We start from the raw sequence: 23,632 nt of genomic DNA, 5'->3' as shown, positions 1-23,632 counted from the left end.
GTAGTAGTACACTTGTTTCTACTAGAGGTATAGATTAGCAATTTTGAATTACGACTTACCCAAGGTTAAAGGCATAAAGTAAAAATGCAATAGAAATGGAAAATCTTTCCTTACTGTTGGAGAACACTTTCAAAGACAAAGGGGAAGGGAAACAAATAGGAACTGGAAGTATCAGTATAAATTTTATTGTTTTTGGAGACAGGATCTCTCTACACAGCTCTGGCTATTCTGGAACTCACTATGGGTAGACCAGGATGAATTCAGAAATCTGTCAGCCTCTGCTTTCCAAATGATGGGCAATTGTTTTATATAAATGTACATACATACATATTACATACGCATATAATTTCAAAATAAATTTAAAAGGAGCTGTGATATCCAAGTAACTATGAGCACATTCGGCACCCAGATTGTGGTTTAAGTAGTGTTTTCCAATAAAAGAAACACGTACTTTTTGGAGAAGTGGTTGATTCTAAAGCTGGGGCAGAGAAAACACGAAACAGGTGTATCTTACAGGATAAATGTTCAAAAGAGAAAGACTTCTCAAAGGGTACAAAAGCTGACCTGAAGGACTTCTCAATGCTAAAGTTAGAATAAAGCAAGTAAACAAGGTATAAAGTTATAACCCACAGAACAAAGCAGTCCCAAGTCCATAATTCTGACTTGGAAGCTCACACTTTAGAAAAATTCTCAATAAATAAATGAATGAGCAAAACATAAAATCATCATTAGACCAGCACAGTATCATTACTACAGGTTAGGGCCAACATGAATAATCTTGTGTGTATTGCTGAAGATAGGTAGGAAGATGTCAGAGCTGAAGTCCGGGAGGAATGGGGTCAAATTGTCTTCTAAACATGACAGGACCACTGCATTCATAAACCAGCAGCCGGGCTTGCCTACACAGGATCAAACCAGGAATGGGCCAGCAGGGTTGGCGGGGGGTGGGGGGGAGCAAAGGAGATCACATCCTTAGCTGAGGAGCTCTTCAGTTGAGAGTAGGCTATCTTTAGGGGTGTGGTCTTTGGTAGGTTGACCATGCTCCGGTGGATGGCCCCAGGAATGACGACCACACGATAACTAAAGGAACTGAGTCTGGAATGGAAATGTAGTAGTAACGGTATTTTCCACAGCCGCCCTCCCAGCGCTACTCTAAGGACAGGCTGAACTGAGCAATCTCCTAGAGAAGTATCATCAAAGAACCAAACGTCAGCAATGACACAGGAGTCTGCTGTTCAACCTCTCAACTTGTTTAAAAATTCTGGTTTAAGATGAGTACAGACAATAATGAAAGTATTAATTTACTCTGTACTTGATAATAACAGCTGTAAATTCAATTGCCTTAAGATAAACATTTTGAAAATAAGTAAATTTCATTTAAAAGAGCCAATTATTTTAAAATTCTGCATACAGTAATTTAAGAGTCAATGATCATAAAAGGTATAGTAAAAATTATATAGACAGAAAATATCAATTTATAAATAGCAAAATCTTGAAAGGTTTTGATTTTTAAAAACTACTTTAAAAACTGTACCAAACTAATTTCTTACCCAGAAATAGCTTGAAGGCAAACTCACCACTCACACATGGAAAATGGTTGCAAACAAAATGTGGAAGGAATTACATTAAGTATGATGGGACGATGTTAGATATTCTACAGCGTAAAGTCCAGACAAGCTTCCACAGAGGACATTTTAACGGAATATTTCCAACAATGGTAGAGCTAAAATCTCTGTGATATATCTGTTTGTTTGTATACTTATTGTTTAGTGCAGAGAGTGTGCATTGCACAAGCCTTGTATGTACCTGACCTCTGATCTCTTTTCACACATTTTATTTTACTTTAAAGACAGGCCTACCACATAGATGGAATTAGCGGTTTGCTCCCTTGCATTCAAGCAATAAAGGAAGTCTGGCCAAATCTCTGAAACAGTAAAGAGAATCATACAGTCCACATCACACTCAGCAGAGACTTGAAGATAACAAGGTTACCTGACTGCTTGTTTCACTTATGGCCTCAAGAAGTTTTTCAACTGCCGCTTGTAGTCGAGAGCTGACATTCAACATAAATTGTACATTTTCAGGGTCCACTTCAGGTCCAGCAAAACTACTTGTTCCAAACTGCTGTGATAGATCGGATTCTTTGTCAGTAACATTTGACCACTTGCCGTCATTTCTTGCTATGGCATTTCCAGGGTAAGAGGGTAAGGACTCATTCGTAACTAGAATAATAGTAAGTTAAAGGCATAAATTAATCAGAATATTTAAAGTTACAACAATAACTGAAGATATTAAGTTATTAATATATTATTAATATATTTATTAATAAATATATTAATATTAGTTATTAAGATATTAAGTTACAAGACAAATTAAACTTGCATCATTATAATTTCAAGATCTTCAAATAATAACATAACGAATATACAGTAAGACTAGGAATGGATAGTGTTGAGTTTAGAAGAGTACAAAAGTTAATACTTGGATTATTCAGAATCTTTTCTGGTAGAAAAATTATTCCTTTGGTGAAGGGGATTAACTGGAGCTTTAGTTATGTGTACCGTCTACTGAGCCACACTCAGTCTGATGAAAAGCCACGGGGACAACTTAAAATTGGTATTTAGCCAAGTGATATCACACAGTGACAGTGAAATGAGGACTTGGAAGCTGGAGGGCTGGTCCCCATCTTCACACTTTACAGTGCTAAGAGAGAAGACACAGAGACAGCAAAGCTGAAAGCGCGTTGAGGAGGGAGCTCCGTGATCAAGCACTTGCCACACGAGCATGAGGACCCGGGTTCCATCCTCAGCACCCACATAGAGCCAGGTGTGGTGGAGCCCATTTGTAATCCTCGTCCTCGGGAGGGGAGAGAGGTGCACAGACAGGAGGACCTGGGGGCCTGTGAGACAGTCTAGGCAAAATGGTGAAGCTACAGGTTCAATGAGAGATCTGTCTCAAAGAATAAGGTAGAGCGTGACAGAGGAAGATCCCTGATGTTGACCTCTGGCTTCCACATGAACACACGTGACGGAGGACACACCATCTACTGCCATTGCCTCATACCCCATCTTATTATGCAGCAGAACAGTCCAGGTACGCTGAAGAAGACAGCACGTGCTTGTATTTATTTAGACCAGATCTTTTGACTTTTGAACCTATTTAGGGTAGGGACTGATTTGATTGATGACACATTCAAATGGGCTTAGACAATTTTGTTATGTGCTACATTTGCAGTGGTAGAAAGAGGAAAAAATACAGACTAATTTATTCTTATTTATAGTATTGATTTATTATTTTTTATGTAAGGAAGAGGTTATCAGAGCTAGAGATCACCACACTCAGCAGGAGAGCACACTAGAGCTCACCACACTCAGCAGGAGAGCACTCTGGAGCCATGAAATCTGAGGTAGCTTTTCTAACCACATCAAATCACCTCAACTAACACATCAGTGGTGACAGAATACAAAAGAATACGAAACTAGAAAAGTGTGCATTCTAGGGCACAATTTTACACATTTGCCTTAAAAAAATTTATATATATATGACTGTTTGCCTGCATGTACATATGTGTACCTTGTGCGTGCCTATACAAAGTTCTGAGCCACCGTGTAGGTGCTGGGAACCAAACTTGGGTTCTCAACAGGAATAGCATGCCGAACCATCTCTACAGCCCCACAAAATTTACTACTACATAATCTAATCACTGGCATAGCAGTTAATATCATTTTTACTTTGAATCCTAGTCTCCAAATTAAAAAAGCACAAGTATTATATTAGTACTTCTTTATATTATACCATGCATTTAAAACCAAAGACCATGATAATGGGACAAATACTTCAAAAGTGTTATAGTTCAAGATGATTTTGGGATTCAAAATGGTATATAAAGTATACAAATAGTACAGTATAATACACACTGTAACATGTACTAAGTCAAATGAAGCTGTCTCAGAAATAGCTGATATTTTTGCAGAAGCTATGGAAGCAAGAGTTTTTATTTGGTACTGAGGAAACAAAACCACTTATGCCATATACTACCTATATCTGTGAAGTTAAGAGCATTCTAGTGACATTTGTTTTTCATGGGTTTGGAGAAAATGATAAGTATGAGACAAAGAGAACAGTCTGAAAAGATAAAACACTAGTCTTTAACAAACAAAAATACATGGCAAAATAGTGAAGAATTTTAGAAGAAGATAATTAGAAAGCAGGCTGGATCTGAGTTGTGAACTGTCTTAGACTTTGTTGGAACTTTAGGGTTTTTCTAAAGATTAAGACGGGTTAATCATATTTTTAGATAGGAATACAATGGCAAATATAGATATCAGGAAACACATTTTAAGAATACATACAAAAGAACAGATTGGTTAAAAGGCCATTTCAGCTACCCAATGAGAGTGATGAGATACAGCGGTGTAAAATGACACAAGTAATGAACTATGATGAGGGAGAAGACACAGTTGGACATTACAATGAAAAAGAAAGGCAAGAAGAAGCTGAGCTGATTCTGTGACTTAGATAACTCCTAATGACAGCAACACTAAGGAACACACTAACAGATCAGCAGACAGTCTAGCATGTGGACACAAATGTGACTGAAGTGTTAAGAGGACATGTACAGTCAGACTGTAACATGAGAGGGGGCCTGCTTGTTTGTGTTTTTTGTCCTGCCTGGTACCCCACAACCAGCAAGCCCCAAGGAAAATCACACAGAGGACTCCGTAAGTTATAAACCTGATTGGTCCATTAGGTCAGGCTACTTATTAGCTTATATTAACCCATTGTTCTTATCTATCCTAGTCACATGTTTCAATACCTTTCTCAGCAGGGCAGCTCACATCTTGCTTCTTTGGAGTCTGGACAGGAGTGGGAGGAATCAGCTTCCTTCTTCCCAGAATTCTCCTGTTCTCCTTGCATCATTTCTACTTCCTATCTGGTTTTCCCTCCTATACTTCCTGCCTGGCCAATCAGCATTTATTTAAAACATGATTGACAGAATACAGACAATTCTCCCAGTACACTTCCCCCTCTTTAAAAAAAACAAAACAAAAAACGAAAAACAAAGAAAAATATCCATAGTCCATTTTTTGGGAATGTGGGCATAGTATTCCAGGCTACTTCCAGCTGGTTGGGTAGGATTTGCCTGGGAGGTAGAGACAGACGGATCTCTGTCAGTTCAAGGACAGCCTGGTATACAGAGTTATTCCAGGACAAAGTTATACAGAGAACCTGCCTCAAAAAGTAAAAGTAAAAATAAAAGAAACAGAGGTTAAAATAAAGCCACATAAAGATGGAAAATATACAGAGAATCTTGATACTGTATGCTACTATGCTCTCTTTAAATTGTTTGAATGCTGAGGAAGGAGCAACAGTTGTTGAAAGATATTTGCTTATAAATGCTGCAGAATTAATCCAAGATGGGTATTTTGAAAATACCTTGACTTCAAAATTGAAGTCAAAAAGTATGTTACTTTGGAGAAGAGATTTTGCTTTTGTTTTCAAAGAAAACGAGAGGCTGTGGATTTATTCAGAGTTAAGAAAAATCAGCTTTGATCAAGGAAGACTACCTGAGAAATCTCCAGCAGAAACAGATGGTCCAGATGTCTGAGTTCTTCATCCAGAATAGGTTCAAGACTGCTTTCTGAGATGATCAGTACTTCAGTCAGGACTTGATTGTAACTCTAAATTTTCTTTAGGTTCCCATAAGATTATCAGCGCCCCCAACCAGCTGGAAGTAGCCTGGAATACTACGCCCACATTTCCAAAAAATGGGCTATGGATATTTTCCTTTTTTTTTTTTTTTAAATAAAAAAGAGGGGGAAGTGGTACGGGAGAATTGTCTATATTCTGTCAATCATGTTTTAAATAAATGCTGATTGGCCAGGCAGGAAGTATAGGAGGGAAAACCAGACAGGAAGTAGAAATGATACAATGAGAACAGGAGAATTCTGGGAAAGAGGAAGCTGATTCCGCCCTCTCCTGCCCAGACCACCGAAGCAGCAGGATGTGATCTGCCCCACTGAAAAAGGTACTGAACCACATGGCTAAAATAGATCAGAATAATGGGTTAATATAGGCTACAAGAGTGGGCAGGAAGCCTGAGCAAATGGGCCAATCAGCTTTATAACTTATAGAGATTTCTGTGTGATTTTCTTTGGGACTAAACAGCTGTGGAAACTGTGTGGGACAGAAAACACAAACAAGCCGGCCCCACCATGTTACAGTCATACAGCATGTTTTAAGTTTGAGTCTACAACTTTTAAGTCTGTTTTATAAATGTGAGAGTTCAAACACTCAAATGTATGCATTTGTTGTAGAGACAGCATTTAATGAGAAGGAAAGGAGTCTCATACACATCACAGGCTAACAAAAGTTCCACTAAATATAGTCAAACAGAAAGGCAGACAGCTGAGATGAAAGAGAACATTTAAAAAGAAAAACTTCAATTCTTACCTGAACAAATGGGCAAGCATGGAGAAGCTAGTGTGGATTTAATGGTTTAGTTAGGGTTTTCTGAGAATAGCAATGTTACTCAGGTTGACAAATGGCTAGATTAGTCTATTCTTTCTTCGGTGTGCTAAAATTTTGGGGAGGGCAAAGATGAGATCAACCAACACTTAAAAAAATCAAAATAAAACAAACACCAAAACAGCATGAAGAATGCAGAATGACTTGTGGTCAGAGGAGCAGTCACTAAGAAAGAGACTGCGGTACTGGACAGACATGACAGTAAATCTCAAGCACAAAGTACAGGGGACATGAAAAACAAAGCACAACAAAAGTCGGGGCTTTCAGTGTTTCTGGAATGACTAATTAAAGAATTATGTACTAAAGCACCCAAAAAACAAAGATGAAACACATGGCAGTTCTTTTATTTCATGGGTTTGTTTCAGGTTTCATGTTTTAGGTTTTAGGCAGGGTCTCCCATATGTGGTAGTCCAGGTGTAGGGGCGACCCTGCCTAGATCCTCTTCTCCGGGCCACATAGTCAGTTCAAGGCTACCCTGCTACACAAAGCAAAATCGTCTCAAAACAAACAAGTAAGGAAGGAGATAGATCTATGAGAGTTATTAAACGTGTTCAGCGTCATGATGAAGCTGAAAGGAGCCAATGCCTTCTTATTATTAGTAAGCTGTTTCTGTTCTACAGCACAGCACTGTGCCAAAAGGAAGCTGTGCAAAGCAAACTCTCACCGCAGAGCAGGGCATCTGTCCTCTAAGATATCTCAAAGTAAAAGAAACTAACAACAAAGGAACTCGTGCTATCAGATGACCTACTCACCATTCCCTCCACTGGAGTGAATCCACACTAGATCAACTTTGCCTTTCAACTTCATAAACTAGCTTATTCTCACAAGGAAGCAAATATTAACAAATCAATTACTTATTCCTTCAAGGGTTACCAAGTCAACACCTGTTTAAAAATCTAAACAAGTTCAGACTTGAAGATTGAAAACAGGCCACATGTATCACAAGAAAAACACACACACACACATAAAGCTGAGGAGTAAAAGTCACTCTATAATCAAATTAAAACTTAATTTTTGTCATGTCAAATGAGACATTAAAAAAACCTTTAAAGGTGTATTTTTGCTTCTATTAAAAAATATAAAGAAATGCTAGGACAAATTCTAACATACAGAGCATATTAGTAATATTGTAAAGTCAGTACACTATTGGAGTTCATGAAAAATTCAACATTTTAAAATCATAAGTTATTTCAATTGAATATTTATTTAAAAATGAAAACTGGATCTGTGAGTGTCACTTAATGGTAATGATGGCTACATCAAATAATCAGCAAAGTCAACAGCATAGCTAACCATAAAAACAAAATGTCAACTGGAGAGCACACATTACAACCAGTGATGACAATGCTGGCAAAATGATCTTTGAAATAACATTCCATATATTATGCTTCTCTGTGGATTTTAATTTTTCCTCTTAAATTGTAATATTATTCTTCTAGAACTGGATACCAGTTAAATAATATTTTAAGGACTTAGTTATTAAGACACACGTAAAACCAGTTATGCTCTGATCTTGCCTCTGGCGGGCACGACGGTACTTCCTGCTATTAGTAATCTGAATGGCTACAGAGCAGAAACGATGGAGAAAATGCTCAGTGACCATCTCGGCAAGTTCAAGACATGGCTATATAACTCAGCTGGGATGCTTATTATTAAGAAATAACTACTAGATTTGTAAACTAAGCATAAAAGCACCTACAGTGGAAAGTTTAGACATCCTTATAAGATATCCGTTGGGGTCTGCATTTTCAGACAATCTTCTGTGCTAGAGTTATTGACAATTTATCCCTTTTCTAACTTCCAGAAAACTGCTTGGAGGTGAGCTCAATGCGGTTTTAGCGTCCATGACAACTGCTGACACACAGTTCTGCAATCCATCCCTCAGGGTGTTTCTGACTGCAGACATCAACCATGAGTGAGCTTCCCTAGAACAGTGAAATGCCTCCCTATGTGGCGTAAGTAAAACCAGTTCACTGTTTTCTGTTTTTCTAAAGTTTAATTTGATTAAACACGTTTACATGTTTAAATTAACCTTGCTCTCTACACATCAGGATTCACACATTAAAAAAAAAATCCCTTTGCTCTAGAGCTTATTCAGGGGAAATGTTAATCTAAAAAGTTAATCCACCAACTATGAAAAGAGTAAATTTGAAAAGAAAGTTTAAAAATTGCTATTATTTCAGTTCTTTACTAAACTATTTTAAAAATTATCTCTGAACTCTACTGAGGTGTTCTGAAGCTAATCTTCTTTAAAGATTTAAATCAAGTTTTCCTTTGATCTGAGAAGCACACTGCTGACTAACCTATAATTAAGCACACCATTTATATTTGGATGTTTTCTTCTATTTCTTCACAGAGAACTTAGCAAGCCAAATGCCTTCAAAATTTCCAAAGCAGCATTTTGGAAGAGCTGCCTCTGGCTAGGGAGTAGACTCGGATGAAGGATGGAAGTAACTAGATCTGATCTTTGAATGTAAGATTTCAGACCCTACTTTTCAAAACCTGACAAAGCTTTCTTGTCTTTTGATTTCCTGACTCTTCTTCAGCGGGGAATATGGAACTGAAGAAATACTAAAATCTAGAGATTAGCAAGATGATGGCAAGAGGCCAAAAGAACAACAACAAAAAAAGCTCAGTCTACACAGCCACAGAACTAAGAAGATGATGAGAGAAAGTCAGAACTGAGTCCCAACATGCAGACAGGACACACTTTCCAGAAGGCAGAGAGGACCTATCAGAGGATATCAGAGGATAGTCCAAAACAGGATCAACTCAGGTTTTATAAAGACTTATTTAATTTTTTCAAGTAGTGCGAGATTCCTGGAAATGCCCTCATTTTACCCTTTCCTTAGTTTACAGGAGGGTATCAGCATCCTGAGGAGTAAAGCATTATCGTTCTTTAGTAGAAGTAGAGAAAACGGGGACAGCCCGAGGCACCCATTTGCAAATGCTAGACAGTAAGGGTGTTTGAGAAGATTAGCTTTAAAGTCTTTGTGTGGCATAGTTCCTTAGTCGCAAAAACATTGACTATTCTCCCTTATGTATTTTTCTATACTCTGGGAGTGCCTTGCACTGAGTCTGTGTTGAAGATGCAGACCATTTCAGTAGTATATGGAGCCATTACCTCTCCCATATTCCTCGTGGAAACCAGGCTTTGCACGTAAGTCTGCTTCTGTTCTCCAAGGCAGGCTGGGAGCTGGCTGCGCTTTACTAGATCTGTCCAAAATTTTAAAAACATGACAGCCAATTGTTTCTTCCACAGCCGCTGTTGTATTGGCAACTTCTAACAGGATCTTCAGAAGTCTACTATTGGCTTTTTGAAGAGCATGTCTATATAGAAAAAGAAACATTTGTTAAAATGCTTAATTAAAAACTAAACAAAACATTCCGTTATTATGCCACAAGAATGCTTTACTTCCAGTGCTCAGGGCAGAGACAAGCAGGTCTCTCAATTCAAGACTAGCCAGGTCTACAGAGCAAGTTCCAGGACAGCCAGGACTTCAGAGACACTCTGTCTTGATAAATAAACAACCAAATAAATAAAGAGCCAGTCAGTGGTGGTGCATGCCTTTAATCCCAGTACTTGGGAGGCAGAACAAGTGGATCTCTGTGAGCTCGAGGACAGCCTGTTCTACAAAGCAAGTTCCAGGATAGGCACCAAAGCTGCAGAGAAACCCTGTCTCCAAAACCAACCAACCAACAAACAAACACAAAAAATGATTGAATACATAAATAAAGAAAAGAAAAAAAAAGAAATGCTTTGTAACTGGAAAATATATTAAAATAATCTGTAACTGCCCCACAATGAAGTTCTTTTGGTTTTGACTTACTGTAAAACTATATTATAGAAGCACATATGTTCTTCTAACAGTTCTATGTAGCTTAAAACAGTTTTTGTTAAGTGTGCATTTTCTTGACCTAAAAGAAATAAAGTAACTAAGCCTTTATATTAATGATTAAAGTTTTAAAAAATATTAGAATGTGGTAGGAGTCAAATGTGTGTAAGGTGTTGAGCTAGTAATACTTTTCATGGTTACTCATACAGAGGTTCAGTACTTCATCTGTTCATGTGTCAAATGGCATATTCTAATCAAAGTGGCACTATTTTTACAATTTGATGATGACGAGAGATGCCTAAATTTAAACAGAACTAATAGACAAAGTCTTGATACGAAAGGTCAACAGTGAAATCCCAGTCTGATAACACAAAAGCAAGTGTCACAGGCCTTTAATAACCTGCATTTATTTTAGAGACTAAGGTGTACCTAGTTTCACATATCACTAGGTATTTCAGATAATTGGGGGAAGAAAAGTTTTCAAATAAACAGAAATAAATTATGTCTTTCATTTTAAAAAGGTATGAACAGGTTTTTTTCAAATTTTTCTTTTTTTTTAATTAGATGCCACTGGTCAAGTATTCTCTGAAAAGTCTTGGCATTCAGACATAATCATTAGAATTAAAATACGAGTTATATATTTATTTTATCTATGTGCACAAGTGTGTGCCTGTGTGTTTATGTGCATCGTATGTGTGCAGGAGCACTCAGAAGTCTGAAGACGGCATTGGATCCCTTGGAACTAGAGTTGTAGGCTGCTGTGAGCTTCTAAGTGAGAGTTCTGGGAACTGAACCCAGGTCCTCTGCAACAGCATGAAGTAAGTGCTCTTAACCACTGAGCCATCTCTGTATGTTCCAGTCATAAACTGTATTGCCTAGATTTCCTTCTACCCTCTGTCTTACTCAAAAATACACACATTTTTAACACTAAACATGAAGATTGTGCAGGACCAAGTATTTTCATGAGGTTTCTTTTTAGAGTAAAATGAATCCTTTAAAACTGTGTCCAAAATGTATTTCCATAAATACTGATAAAAAAGATTAGTCTTAATAGTTTAATACACCAGCAGCAGTAAATGGCAGACTCCTGTCGTAAAAGTGTCTGACTCAACATAGTTCTACTTTCATCTTCACATGGCAGGAAATGACCAACAACCAGGTGAATGGCAGTCTGTCCCCAGGCACATGAACTATCTAGTTTAGGATGAGAGAACCAAGGCAAGTGCTTGCCTTTAGTAGTTTTCAAGTGAACGCTGGCGGGCTTCTATTTCTATACACAGATCAAGTTATCTGCTTACAGAATAAGAGTATTAAAAAAAAAAGACCAAATAAGAAGTGAAACGTCTTATTTCTTTAACTTTTACTTAAGTTTTGTTCAAGTGTCAAATGCCATGATTAGAATATTGAACTATTAAGGACTAATATTCATTTTATCAATCTTACCATAAAAATTTCTAAAAAGAAAACATACAATGTGTAAAAAATATAGAATAGTGAAAAGCAGTAATTTTATATTTTATTTTATATTGTCACGGTAATTCTAATTTTCACTCTTCCTGTTTTGAGATCCAATCTCCATCCAAGTTGAGGAAGGAAGAGAGGAAGACACAGAAAGGTGACAGTCACAGAAACTGATAGTAGATACTAGTTCTAATTTTAAAGAAATTATTTTAACTTAAATAAATTAAAATTTAATGCACTGTGCTTTTTAAACGGGTGTTTGAGTTAATATGAGCTATTCTCATATACTATAGTGTTATTTGTTTTTTTAAATTTCTGTGATATCAAAGCAAGGAACAGTTTTCTAACCACTGGAAGATCTACTCCTCTAAAAAATGTATGTTATGTGTATACATAAAATAAAAAAAATAATTCAAATGTGAAATATTTAATCTATTGTTCTCTCAACTGAATTTATTTGACTATGAAATGAATGTTCTTAATGAAATAAACAAGGTATAAAACTCACAAGAAATGATTTTCAGTATAGTAAATAGCATTAAGAAAAATAAAGCTAATCAAGACAAATCCAATATTCAAATAACACCTAGATGGAATTAAGGTAAATATCTAATAAGTGTAGTGGTGCATGCATAAAAATTAGTCCATTTAATGATAAGAATTATCAACCCTTTCTATAGTATACTTATACGGAAAATTTTCATACACATTACAACTTTTAAGACAAAATACAAAATACAAATTTAAGACAAATACAAGATAAAATGTGTTTACTGAAAAGAAAACAACATTTGACCCTGTTCTGATCAAGTACACACTCTATACCTTTCATTGCACAGGTTTACATCAATTTCTGCATCTTCAGGTTTTCTCATCAATATTGTTTCTTCTGATGTACGTTCATCAACGTTTTCTGTGTCATTTTCATCCTGTGTAAGCTGGTGTAAAGGCAGAGAAGACAAGACAAAGAGAAAACCTGTCATCTTAGAAACAGCAAGTCCTACTTGTATACTGGTATGAGACGGAGCAAAGGTCTGTGCATGACGTCAGACACTGCTTGAAATAATATTTAACTCTACGGTATGTAGAGATTAGCATTACCAAGAAAAGATAAAATAGTCTAACAAACAGATGAGAAGAATGGGATGAGTCTGAAGGAATGCATGTTGTGAATGCATTTGACAGTGAAATTTGTTAGCTACTCCATGGTGCAGCTATTGCAATACCAGAATCAAATTACCAGGACAAGGAATGTGATCTTCCTTCCAAGGGTATAATCACAAACACATTAAGCTCAATGCCCATAAAAAATGTTATCTCACAACAAAAAGGAAGACAAACAAATCCTACTGCATAGTCGATCCACTGCTCCTAGGAAGAGCCAAAGTCCACACTACCTGTGTTTGAGTGCTGCTGTCACGCAGCTCACAACACAGCTCCTCTCTTCCAGCTAGAGACAGCTGCTTTAGTGCGTCCAGCTCCTCTAAGAGCACTCTTTCTCTTTCTGATACCACACTGTCAATATAGAGTGAAGAGCTCTAAATAAGAGAAAAGGTTGTAAGCAAATTTTGGTGGCGAGAGGACAAGAGCAGAAACAATTAGCAGATTTCATTCAAGCCCTTAAAACCAATAGGCCTTTGTTTAAACAATGATTCAACGACATTATAAGAGGCATAGAGGCAAATATAAAATTCAATGCAAACTTTGAAACTTTACAAAAGTTAATTAAAACATATAAAAGTCATGAATTTATAAAATATTTTTATAAAGTCATTATATAAATGATAGTTATTATATATTATATGATATATAATATAAAGTAATTACACAGTATACTTAAATACTTTTATATCAAATTTGCATTGAAAAATTCAGAAATCTGAATTCACAAAATACAATGAAGAAAAGCAAAACTGATTTTGCAAAAGATTGATATTTTATGTTCTAACCTCAAATTTGTCAATATTTTATTTATGAAGGAATTCAAGTAAAAGATTCTCTACTTTAACTTTTAGTTTTCAAAATTTAATTTAGTACTTTCATAATAGCTTTTCTGCAATGATTTTGCAAGTATATTTTATATAGCAACCAGTAAGAATATAGCTTCCAAATACCAAAGAAATTTTAAGTTCAGTCGAGAAAGGGTTAAGAGTGCTGCATTTTTTCAAATCACCAAGAAATGGTTCCCAGACAAAGTTCCAGAAGCATGCTACCCAGATTTACGTTGATCAGCGAGGTGGATTACAGAGAGTCAGATGTGCGCCTGTGACTGCTAACGGGCGGGTTCTCAGAGGTAACCTGACTATGGTGAGAGCCGCACTACACGCACCTCAGCGCAGACTGCCCAAGCTGACGAGGTGTCCTTTGCTATGGACGATGGCATGACAATGAACTCTACAGACTGAGTCGGACATGCCTGTGAGCTGAGAAAGTGTTGGCTACTGGGGCAACTCTACTGTTAAACAGTCCTAATTATTTTCAGATCTGGAAAAACAATTTTGAAGTTTTAAAAACGGTTACATAAAGAAAGTTATCTTAGTTGGGGAGGAAAGGGATTCTCAGAGCCAACCTCGGCTAACTGCTCATTGAGCCTCTTAATCTCCTCTCGTAGCTGCTCCTGGTCTTCTCGTTGTCTCTCCATCTGTTGCACGTGAGCCTGTCTCATCAGTTCTGTTGCCTGCTGGTGTTCTTCATACTGGCGTACAAGTTCTTGCCGCATATCTTCCAACTGTCTAGAAGTCTCCATATCTGATACTTCATCATGAATCTTTATCAGTAGAAACAAAAAGTTCAGCCACACACGAATTGTGGAAATTCGCCACTATTGACATTTTCTATCAATATGAAAGCATTTCTACTGAATTCACAGGACACCTAAATTTTTATCTTATTATAAAATGAAGCCTAAATTATTCTTAAAGATGTATTCGTATTCCTTTTAGTAAGAATTCAAAAACGATATTAGTTAACAACCATAAACCTGTTATTTTCAAGGAGGGAAAAATCTATCAGTTAGTATACCTAACTATAATTGTAAAGGAGAAAAATAAAAGATATAAGATATTCAATATTTCCTCTACTTTTAATGAAGCCAGGACTCCATTATTCTTCTTGATGTTTTGTGTGGGGAAATGAAGATTGTTTTTAATCTTAAAACTGTACTTATGAAACAGGAGATTTATTTATTAAATTTACATTACACAGCAGCTATAGAGCATTTCAAGAACGACTCCCTAAGAGACTACCATGTATTGGCCCTCTGACTCAAAACACGTCCGCTTACTTGTGGATCTATGAGCATCCTTGAAAAAACAGCAACTAAAGAGATGGCAGCTTTATTGATCTTCTCCTCAGTAAGAAACTATCTTGAACATTAATAATAAATTCGACTTCAAATGATTTTAGGGAAAGTAGGATTTATTTCTGTCCACTAAGACAGCAAACTGTTGAGGAAACAGGTCTATTTGTGAGTACACGAAGTAAAAGACAATTAGGACCTAGACAGCAAAATGTTTTATTTTCTTATACTGGTGACTATTTCCTTACATGTATATTTAATGGAGCAAATATTTCAGTCATAGATATTGCCACATTACAGGACAATCTTTAACTGAAACACAGTTAAGACAGTTGTAACTTATGGTTTGTATTGTTTAAAAGTTCAATACAGTGCTTTTATTACATGACATATACTACGTGTGTGTGTGTGAGGGGGGAGGGACACGCATACACGCATGCACATGAACACAGGACAACTGTCCTCTCCATACACCATGTGAGTTTCGGGGATTAAACTCAGTGTATCAGGTTTGGGGACTGAGTCACCTCACTGCTATGTACAATGTCTGTGAGGTGAATAGACTTGCTCATTCTGTGGGACTAACATCATTTAACTATATGCTTTATCGTTAATAAACTACAACAACGTGAGTACTACCCAACCTGGACTCCACACCTTTGTCCTGAAACAACACTACTGATAATGTATTAATAGTGAAGAAACCATATATGCTTTTATGAACTTCGTCTATTTTAAAAAATATCCCAGAAGCCATACTTACACTTTGTAGAACAGTGATTGCTTCATCTTTGGAAAATAGATTTTGTGAAAGAGTCAGCCCCTGGTCCTCTAACTTTAGGGATTCCTCTTCAAGAGTCTCACGATTAGACAGAGGAACTTCTTTCTTATGTTCTTCTAACTCATGGCTAAGTGGTTTAAATTGCTCTTTCAAATTCGTGTCAACCCCCAGAAGACTCTGTGGATCAAGCTGAGCCTGTGCTTTGATGTCATTAAAAGGCTGTTCTTGCGAACACGGAGCACGTGCTTGTTCTGACTGTAGAGAGTTTGCTTTATCCATGGCTAGTCTAGTGAGCTCTGTCTGCTGAGCAAATGCTATGCTCATTGACACGACGACCTAAATGAATAAAGGAAACAAACAGAAAGATCAATTCAACTCAATTCAATTCTTAAACAGCAGATGGAACTGAAAAAGCAGATTATTACTTAAGAGTATATAGATTTTAAAAAGCCCAACCTCAACCCAAACCAGTACTGCTTGGGTAGCCAAGAGCCTGAGACTAGAAAGCCCAGAGACCTAGGGTAAAAACAAAACAATGCTCATCTAAAACCAAAACAACAACTACAAAAAAAAACCAAAAACCAAAACCAAAACCAAAAAACACCCCCCCAAAAAACCATGATAGCAACAAAACGACTCCTAGAAACTCTGCTGTACTCAAGTACCAGCGCCTTCTCAGTAGTCATCAGAGAAGCTCCCTCCGGAAGCAGAAGGGAACAAATACAGACCCACAGCCCGACAACTGAAACACTAGGTCTAACGAGATGTCTCTCAAATCGCTCCCTTCAGTGCTCAGGGAACTATGATAAAGAGGAGGAAGAAAGGATCAAAGAGTCAGAGGGTACTGAGGAGGCCACAAGAAATAAAAGAAAAAGCCCTTCTAAATCAACACGAACAAAGCTCACATGAACCTACAGAGACTGAAGCAGGTCCTCTGTCTACATACTATGCTTCTAGTTTAGTGTATTTTACAGGACTCCTGAGTGTGTGAGTGAGAGCGTCTTTCTGATTATTGTACCTCTCTTGGCCTCGTTTTCTTGTGTGTTTGTTCTGTCCAATTTCATGTGTTAGTTTTTGCTTTATCTTACCACATCTTATTATGTTTGGTTGTTATCTCTTAGAAGCCTGTTCTTTTCTAAGGAGAGACAGAAGGGAGTAGATCTGATGGAAGGGGAGGTGGTGAGCAGCTGGGAGGAGTAGAGGGAGAGCAAACCATAATCAAGATAAATTATATAATAAAAAAATCCATTTACAATAAAAAGAAAAAGCCTGGCCTTGTGCTTTTGAGTGAAAAGAAATCCTACAATAAAGTCATGGATGGATTCTACAATGAACGGGATGTCTACGTAATTAACGTAAGGGAACTCCTAAAATTTAAAAGAAAATAAGTAAAAAAGGATTCTAACAAACAAGAGCAAGAAATGTTCAGTTAAAAAACACAAAATTAGATAATAAAGTTTTAATATTCCTTTCTTCCAAGAAAGTTTGCTATAAATTTCAGTAAATATTTTTCCAGCTTTTTTCTTTCTCTTTGCATAGGGACATGGACAGATGCTGGTGAGAAATTGCCTACAAAAATGTAATCATACTCTACATTACAATCTGGTCATAGCCTAGCCTGAGAAAACACATTTCTAGGTCAAGAACAGATTTGTTATACATTATTTAAATTAATGTCTATTGGTAAATATTTAAAGATTGGTCTTCACTATTTGAAATGCTATATACCTCTGAGACCTACTTTGTAGCACTAACTGGCCATGAACCAGTAATCCTTCTGCCTTAGTCATCCACAGCTTTGGGATTACAGAGAATACCACTGCATCTGACATGGTTCCATTATGTTATTTTACGCTGCGGTATGATGGAGTCTTTGTAATTATATTATCATCCACATCCTTTCTTACTACCCTGCAAGAAACTTCTGTCAGCGGGCTACCTGGCTCTACAGAATGGTAAGGAGGATTAATTACATACATGGTTCTGACTTTCCACTACAATTATGACCCTGAATCACTGTCTATTTCCCCCAAGCACAGGTACATCCGAATTCTAACAAGGCCTTAAGTCTTTCAGAACCAAATGTGTCAATAGTTTTATATCAAGTTCTAAGCCCACAGAGCATTTGCAGTTAGAACAGCTGGCTGTCATGAACTCAGGGTGAGATTATGCCTGGAGTCTGACTTTTAGCTTTCGAAAACTGTGGTCTAGCCCATACAGATTAAACTGTGATTTAATCTGACTTGAACTTGATTCTAACTAACCTATGCCTTTCCATATGCTGTGTTCTCCTGAGGTGAGAGCTGTGTTTTGATAGAAATAATGCTGTAATAGCTCCACCACGAACAACAGAAATACCTTCAATCAGTTCTTAAAAACCTGTATTATTTCATTCAGTGTTCATTATAACATATAAGGTAGACACTGCTAATGTTCCAATATAATGAGTGGGGAAACTAAGAAAGAAATGAGAACACAAAATGAGTACATGATGTGACCCTAAAACACAAAGCAAATAGATGAAGGAAGGTGGGTTTGAGCTCTGCAATCTTCAGCTCCTCTGCTGAGAGGTAACATCACACCTTCCCATGATTTTCATATCTGAATAGACCTGTCTAGAAGTCAAACTCTATTACTCACTTGAAGAATATTTTGGTACCCAACCACTCGCCCAGAAAAATTTGAGTACAAAGATCACAGACAATATCAAGGTCACATCTAATCAATATTAGATTAGTGATTTGAATCAAATATGTTCAACTACAGATAGAACAAGCCCTTTAAACACACATTATGCTGCTTCTGTCCCAACAATCCCATGACTCCTTCACCTACCAAAATAGCCCTTTAGGTGGCTATGTTCCCCAAGAATAAAAGAATTTAGTGATGTTCTAGGCAGTCCTCTGGAACATATGCCATTACAATAAGATGTGAAAAGAGAAAAGGATTAGTTAAATAATACTTTTTCCTTTTTTTTTCTTTTTTTGTTTTTTGGTCAGCAGTATTTGGTTTAGCCTAGGTCTCTGGGCCAGCCTGCCTCTAGTTCTGGCACTCCAGACAGCATCAGGGGTGAGCTTCCTCTCATGGTCTGGTCTCAAGCTAGACCAGTCGACGGTTGGCTACACCCACTATACTCATAATGGGTGCCTGGCCCAATGGTCATCACAGACACTTCACCTAGCTACAATGGAAGCAGATGCAGAGACACACAGTCAATCACTGGGCAGAGCTTGGGAATTCTGTGAAAGATGAGGATACAGGATTGTAGGAGCTAGAGGAGTGAAGGACACTGCCAAGACAACCCACAGAATCAACTACGAGGGCTCAAAGGAGTTCACAGAGATTGAACCAAGAACCAGGGTGCCTGCATGGGACTGACATAGGCTTGCTGAATATATGTCTACAGTTGTGTAGCTTCGTCATCTTGTGAGACTCCTAACAGTGAAAGCAGAACCTGTCTCCAACTCTGTTGCCTGCTTTTGAGACCATGTCCTCCTACTGGGTTGCCTCATCCAGCATTAGTAGAAGGAGCCCAGTCTCACTGCAACTTGACACGCATGGCTGGTAGATATCCACGGGGGCCTACCCTATTCTGAAGAGAGGATGGGTGCAGGGTGGGGGGCGGAGGACTGGGAGGAGGGGAGGGAGAGGAAACTGTGGTTCTATCGAAATGTAAAAGCAAAAGAAATAAATAAAAATAAGAATAATACAATGCAGCAAAACATTGGCAACATTTTCTAACTAATGATCAAGACTTTCAAAGTGCTTTTGCTTTAATCCTCTGAATTGAATCTGGCGGAAGTCTTTCTCCACACTAAGAATAGAACACAGAAAGCAAAATTTATAAATGTAAAAAAGAAGTCAAGAGGCTGGGTGATGGCTTACACACCTTTAATCCCACCACACAGAAGGGAAAGGCAGCCAGATCTCTGTGAGTCTGAAGCCAGCCAGGTCTACAGAGCAAGTTCCAGAACAGGCAGGGCTACATGGAGAAACGATGTCTCAAAAAAATTGATTCATCAATTATTAATTAGTAATTTAAAAATATATTTTCTAAAAACAGAAAAAAGAAGCAACAATATGGGCTGGCAAGTGTTTACCCAGGATCGAAACCCTGGGCTCATTTCATTTCATAAAATCTCATAAAGAACTGTGTATGTTACAGGCCTGTCATTTCATAAGATCACATGAACAGAGCATATGTCACATGCCCGTCGTTTCATAAGATCACATGAACTGAGCATATGACACACGCCTATCGTTTCAAAAGATCACATGAACAGAGCATGTGTCACATGCCTGTCGTTTCATAAGATCACATGAACAGAGCATGTGTCACATGCCTGTCGTTTCATAAGATCACAAGAACTGAGCATATGGCACACGCCTGTCATTTCATAAGATCACATGAACAGAGCATGTGTCACATGCCTGTCGTTTCATAAGATCACATGAACTGAGCATATGACACACGCCTATTATTTCATAAGATCACATGAACTGAGTATATGACACACGCCTGTCATTTCATGAGATCACATGAACTGAACATGTGTCACATGCTTGTCATTTCATAAGATCACATGAACTGAACATGTGTCACATGCTCGTCGTTTCATAAGATCACATGAACTGAACATGTCACATGCCTGTCGTTTCATAAGATCACATGAACAGAGCATAAGTCACACGCCTGTCATTTCAGTAATCAGGAGGTGGAGAGAAGAGGATTAGAAATGCAGCCATCTCTGTTGAGTTGTGATTTAAGACACAGGGCCTACCAAACAAACAACAAAAGAGAGCCCCAAAACAAAAGCAAAGAAACAACGAGCTATGGGTGCCAGAGGGAAAAGTTGACTATCTTTCTCACCGCTGTTCAGTTCTAGTGTGGCTTCCTAGACAATGATGGAAATGGTTCATAAAATGACTGCGAACATCTTTGCAGGAGATACCACTGCAAAGATGCAAGAGCAATGGACGGAAAGGTTCCCAAGGACGTTCCCTTTCCATGCCCTCCAGACCTTGACAAGGACCGTCTTAGCAGAGCCAAGAAGAGACACAGAAGATCAGAATGCTAATGCCAAAGTTCTGACATCAAACAACCGTCAACTTCAATAGTCAAGAGCCATCTTCATGGGAAAAGAAAATCAAAATTTTAAAGTTTAAGCTTATTCCCAATAGGGCATCAGAAAAATAACTTCAAAAGAGTATCTTTCAAAAAGCAGAAAAGTGATCCTAAAATGAAACGAAAGCTAAAAATGCAAGAAAAGGTTAGAGAATTAGAGAACTGGAACAATTTACAGAGCTGGGGTGTAGCTCAGTAGTCGCCCAGCATGCCTCACCTCCACCACATTCAACATACACAGCAAATTTAAAAACAAAATACAAAATACTTCAGAAGAAACTGTCCAGGTGTATTAGCCAGCTCTTCCTGTCCTAATAGGAGACCTGTGACTAATAGACCTGACAGAGACAAAATGAAGAAGGAATCAGGTCTTTGAACGCTTAATTTCAGAGAGTTAAGTTCAGTATTGCTTGACTCTAGCTGGTTGGGTAGACCACCACAGTGGCCAAGTCTGTGACAAAAGTTGTTTACATCATGGCACGTATGGAAGCAGAGACAGGCAATGCACACACTGGGCTGGCTTTCTCCTTTTCACTTCTTACTCTGTCTAGGCTTCCAGCCTATAAGACTATATCCAGAGTCTCTGCAGTCACTCATATCTGGCGACATCCTTAGACACACCCAAAGGCTTGACTCACCAACCTAACTGGATGATTCTAAATCTAATCATCTGACACTGAAGATAAATATAAATGCTGATATGAGAAAGTAATCATGGATTCTACACTGTGAACAAGAAACACTAGGCACAGACTTGGGATTCCTTCTAGGCAACATCCACTAAGTTCGCTGCATCTTCACTTTCCAACTGATTACAGCTGAGAACTTTCTAGGTCAACTAGTCTGCAGGTGTGTAATATGCAGTTGCTCATTTGATCCCCACAAGAATTGCTGTTATCTTCCTTTGACACTGAGAAAACTGACAATAGTAAGTTAAGTAACTTTTCAAAGTTCACAGATTTGAAGTATATCATATCCAATAGCAAATCTCATGTTAACTTTGAGACCCTTATATAATATTCTATTTGAGAATCTTTCTAAGTACTAAAAACAAGAGAAGACTTGCATTACTCTAAGAATCACACAATGCTTGCTTGACACTCATAAACCTTGACTCACTTTTCACCAAGACATCCAAGAACCATTTATTCTGCTCACACAATAAATAAGAGTCTTCATTTAGAGCTTAAATATATTCCTGATTCGTCATCTAACACTAGCATCTAATGTATTTTCTTTACATTTTATAAATTGTTCTCCTTTTACAAATACATATTTACCACTTAGATTGTTATTTGGAATAGTTATTTTTAAAAATGAGCAAATAATTCACAATTCAATGATTCTAATATTAAAATTCAAATGAATATATGCATTTTGAAAGAAAATACAAATATAAAATAAATGGGACTATAATGTAGCCTAGTGTGGTTAATATTTGAGTCTAAAAGATGAGCTGTGAGCACAGTAACTGAAGATTCAAAGACAAGCAAACACAGTATTGATCAAACTCCTTCACTCAGCCAGGAGACAAGCTCAGTGGCAATCCTCTCTCAGCATCTCAAGTTGTAACTGCCTTGAGTGGAGATATATAAAGAGAATCAACAACCTTCTTTCCTGACTTTAACCAATTTTTAAAATCAATTCATTCATTCATTCATTTCTTTTGTTTTTAGATACAGCTTTTCTCTATAGCTTTGAAGCCGGGCCTATAATTAGCTCTTGTAGACCAGGCTGGCCTCTAATTCACAGAGATAGGCCTGACTCTGAATCCCCAGTGCTGGAATTAAAGGTGTGCAACACCACCATCAAGCTTTAAGCACTTTTAAAGAAGGTCAAACTCTTTTATAAGGATGACTAAGATCAGTAACAGCCACAGAATCACTAACTTAAAACCAATTCTTCTGCCAGGTGTGATGGTGCACACATGTAATTACAGGATTTGGGAGCAGCGTGGGAGGATGGGTTTTAGGCTGGCCTGGGTTAAATAGTAAGAACTTGTCGAGAGAGAGAGAGAGAGAGAGAGAGAGAGAGAGAGAGAGAGAGAGAGAGAGAGAAAGAGAGAAAGAGACAGAGTGTTAGCAAGCAAGAGAGTTAGAGAGAGAACATAGACAGAGAAAAAGAGAAAGAGAGAGGGAGGGAGAGGGAGAGACAGAAAAGGCAAAATCTTAAATATTTTTAATTGATACGATTATCTGACAGTGTATGAGTAAATTATATAGGAAACTTATGACTCAAAAGGTATTACATACCACCAATAAAATCTGCCTGCTGAAGGCTCAGAGGGAACAGAGACTACGTTCCACATCAACTATACACCCACCTTAGCAATTTCTTTTTCCAATCGTTCTTGATATTGTTTCTCCATCACCATGGTTATATCTCTTTCTTGCCTCCCTTCAAATCCATCAGAACACTGAACAAAAAAGCAAAACATGACATATTCATTTATACAAATTGTATTACCACCTACAGTTATGTTCTTACTCTCAAAATGTTTCTAAAATATCATCTTACCAAACTTCTGGATACTTTTTAACAAAAAGGAAATTTCAGTTGTTTTTAATTAAAAACATCAATTCTAATAAGTCTAATAAAATATA

General features: G+C 37.5%; 1 protein-coding gene across 1 annotated transcript in view; it reads right to left on the bottom strand.

The window, feature by feature from the left end:
* Positions 1-23,632, bottom strand: part of Akap9 (A-kinase anchoring protein 9) — a 131,624-nt gene that overhangs the window by 49,739 nt on the left and 58,253 nt on the right. Inside the window, exons 19-25 of the mRNA XM_087902297.1 lie at positions 23,353-23,445; positions 15,887-16,240; positions 14,395-14,592; positions 13,223-13,363; positions 12,651-12,763; positions 9,653-9,858; positions 1,993-2,222 (exon numbers count right to left, since the gene is read on the bottom strand). Of these exons, the coding sequence (XP_087758423.1) occupies positions 1,993-2,222; positions 9,653-9,858; positions 12,651-12,763; positions 13,223-13,363; positions 14,395-14,592; positions 15,887-16,240; positions 23,353-23,445 (1,335 nt within the window). The remainder of the gene's footprint in view (positions 1-1,992; positions 2,223-9,652; positions 9,859-12,650; positions 12,764-13,222; positions 13,364-14,394; positions 14,593-15,886; positions 16,241-23,352; positions 23,446-23,632) is intronic.

Source organism: Myodes glareolus, chromosome 27 (assembly GCF_982192425.1).
Source record: "Myodes glareolus chromosome 27, mMyoGla1.1, whole genome shotgun sequence".
NCBI classification, from domain to species: Eukaryota; Metazoa; Chordata; class Mammalia; order Rodentia; family Cricetidae; genus Myodes; species Myodes glareolus.
Note: the sequence above shows the minus strand (reverse complement) of the source record. Positions and strands in the feature narration are given on the sequence as shown.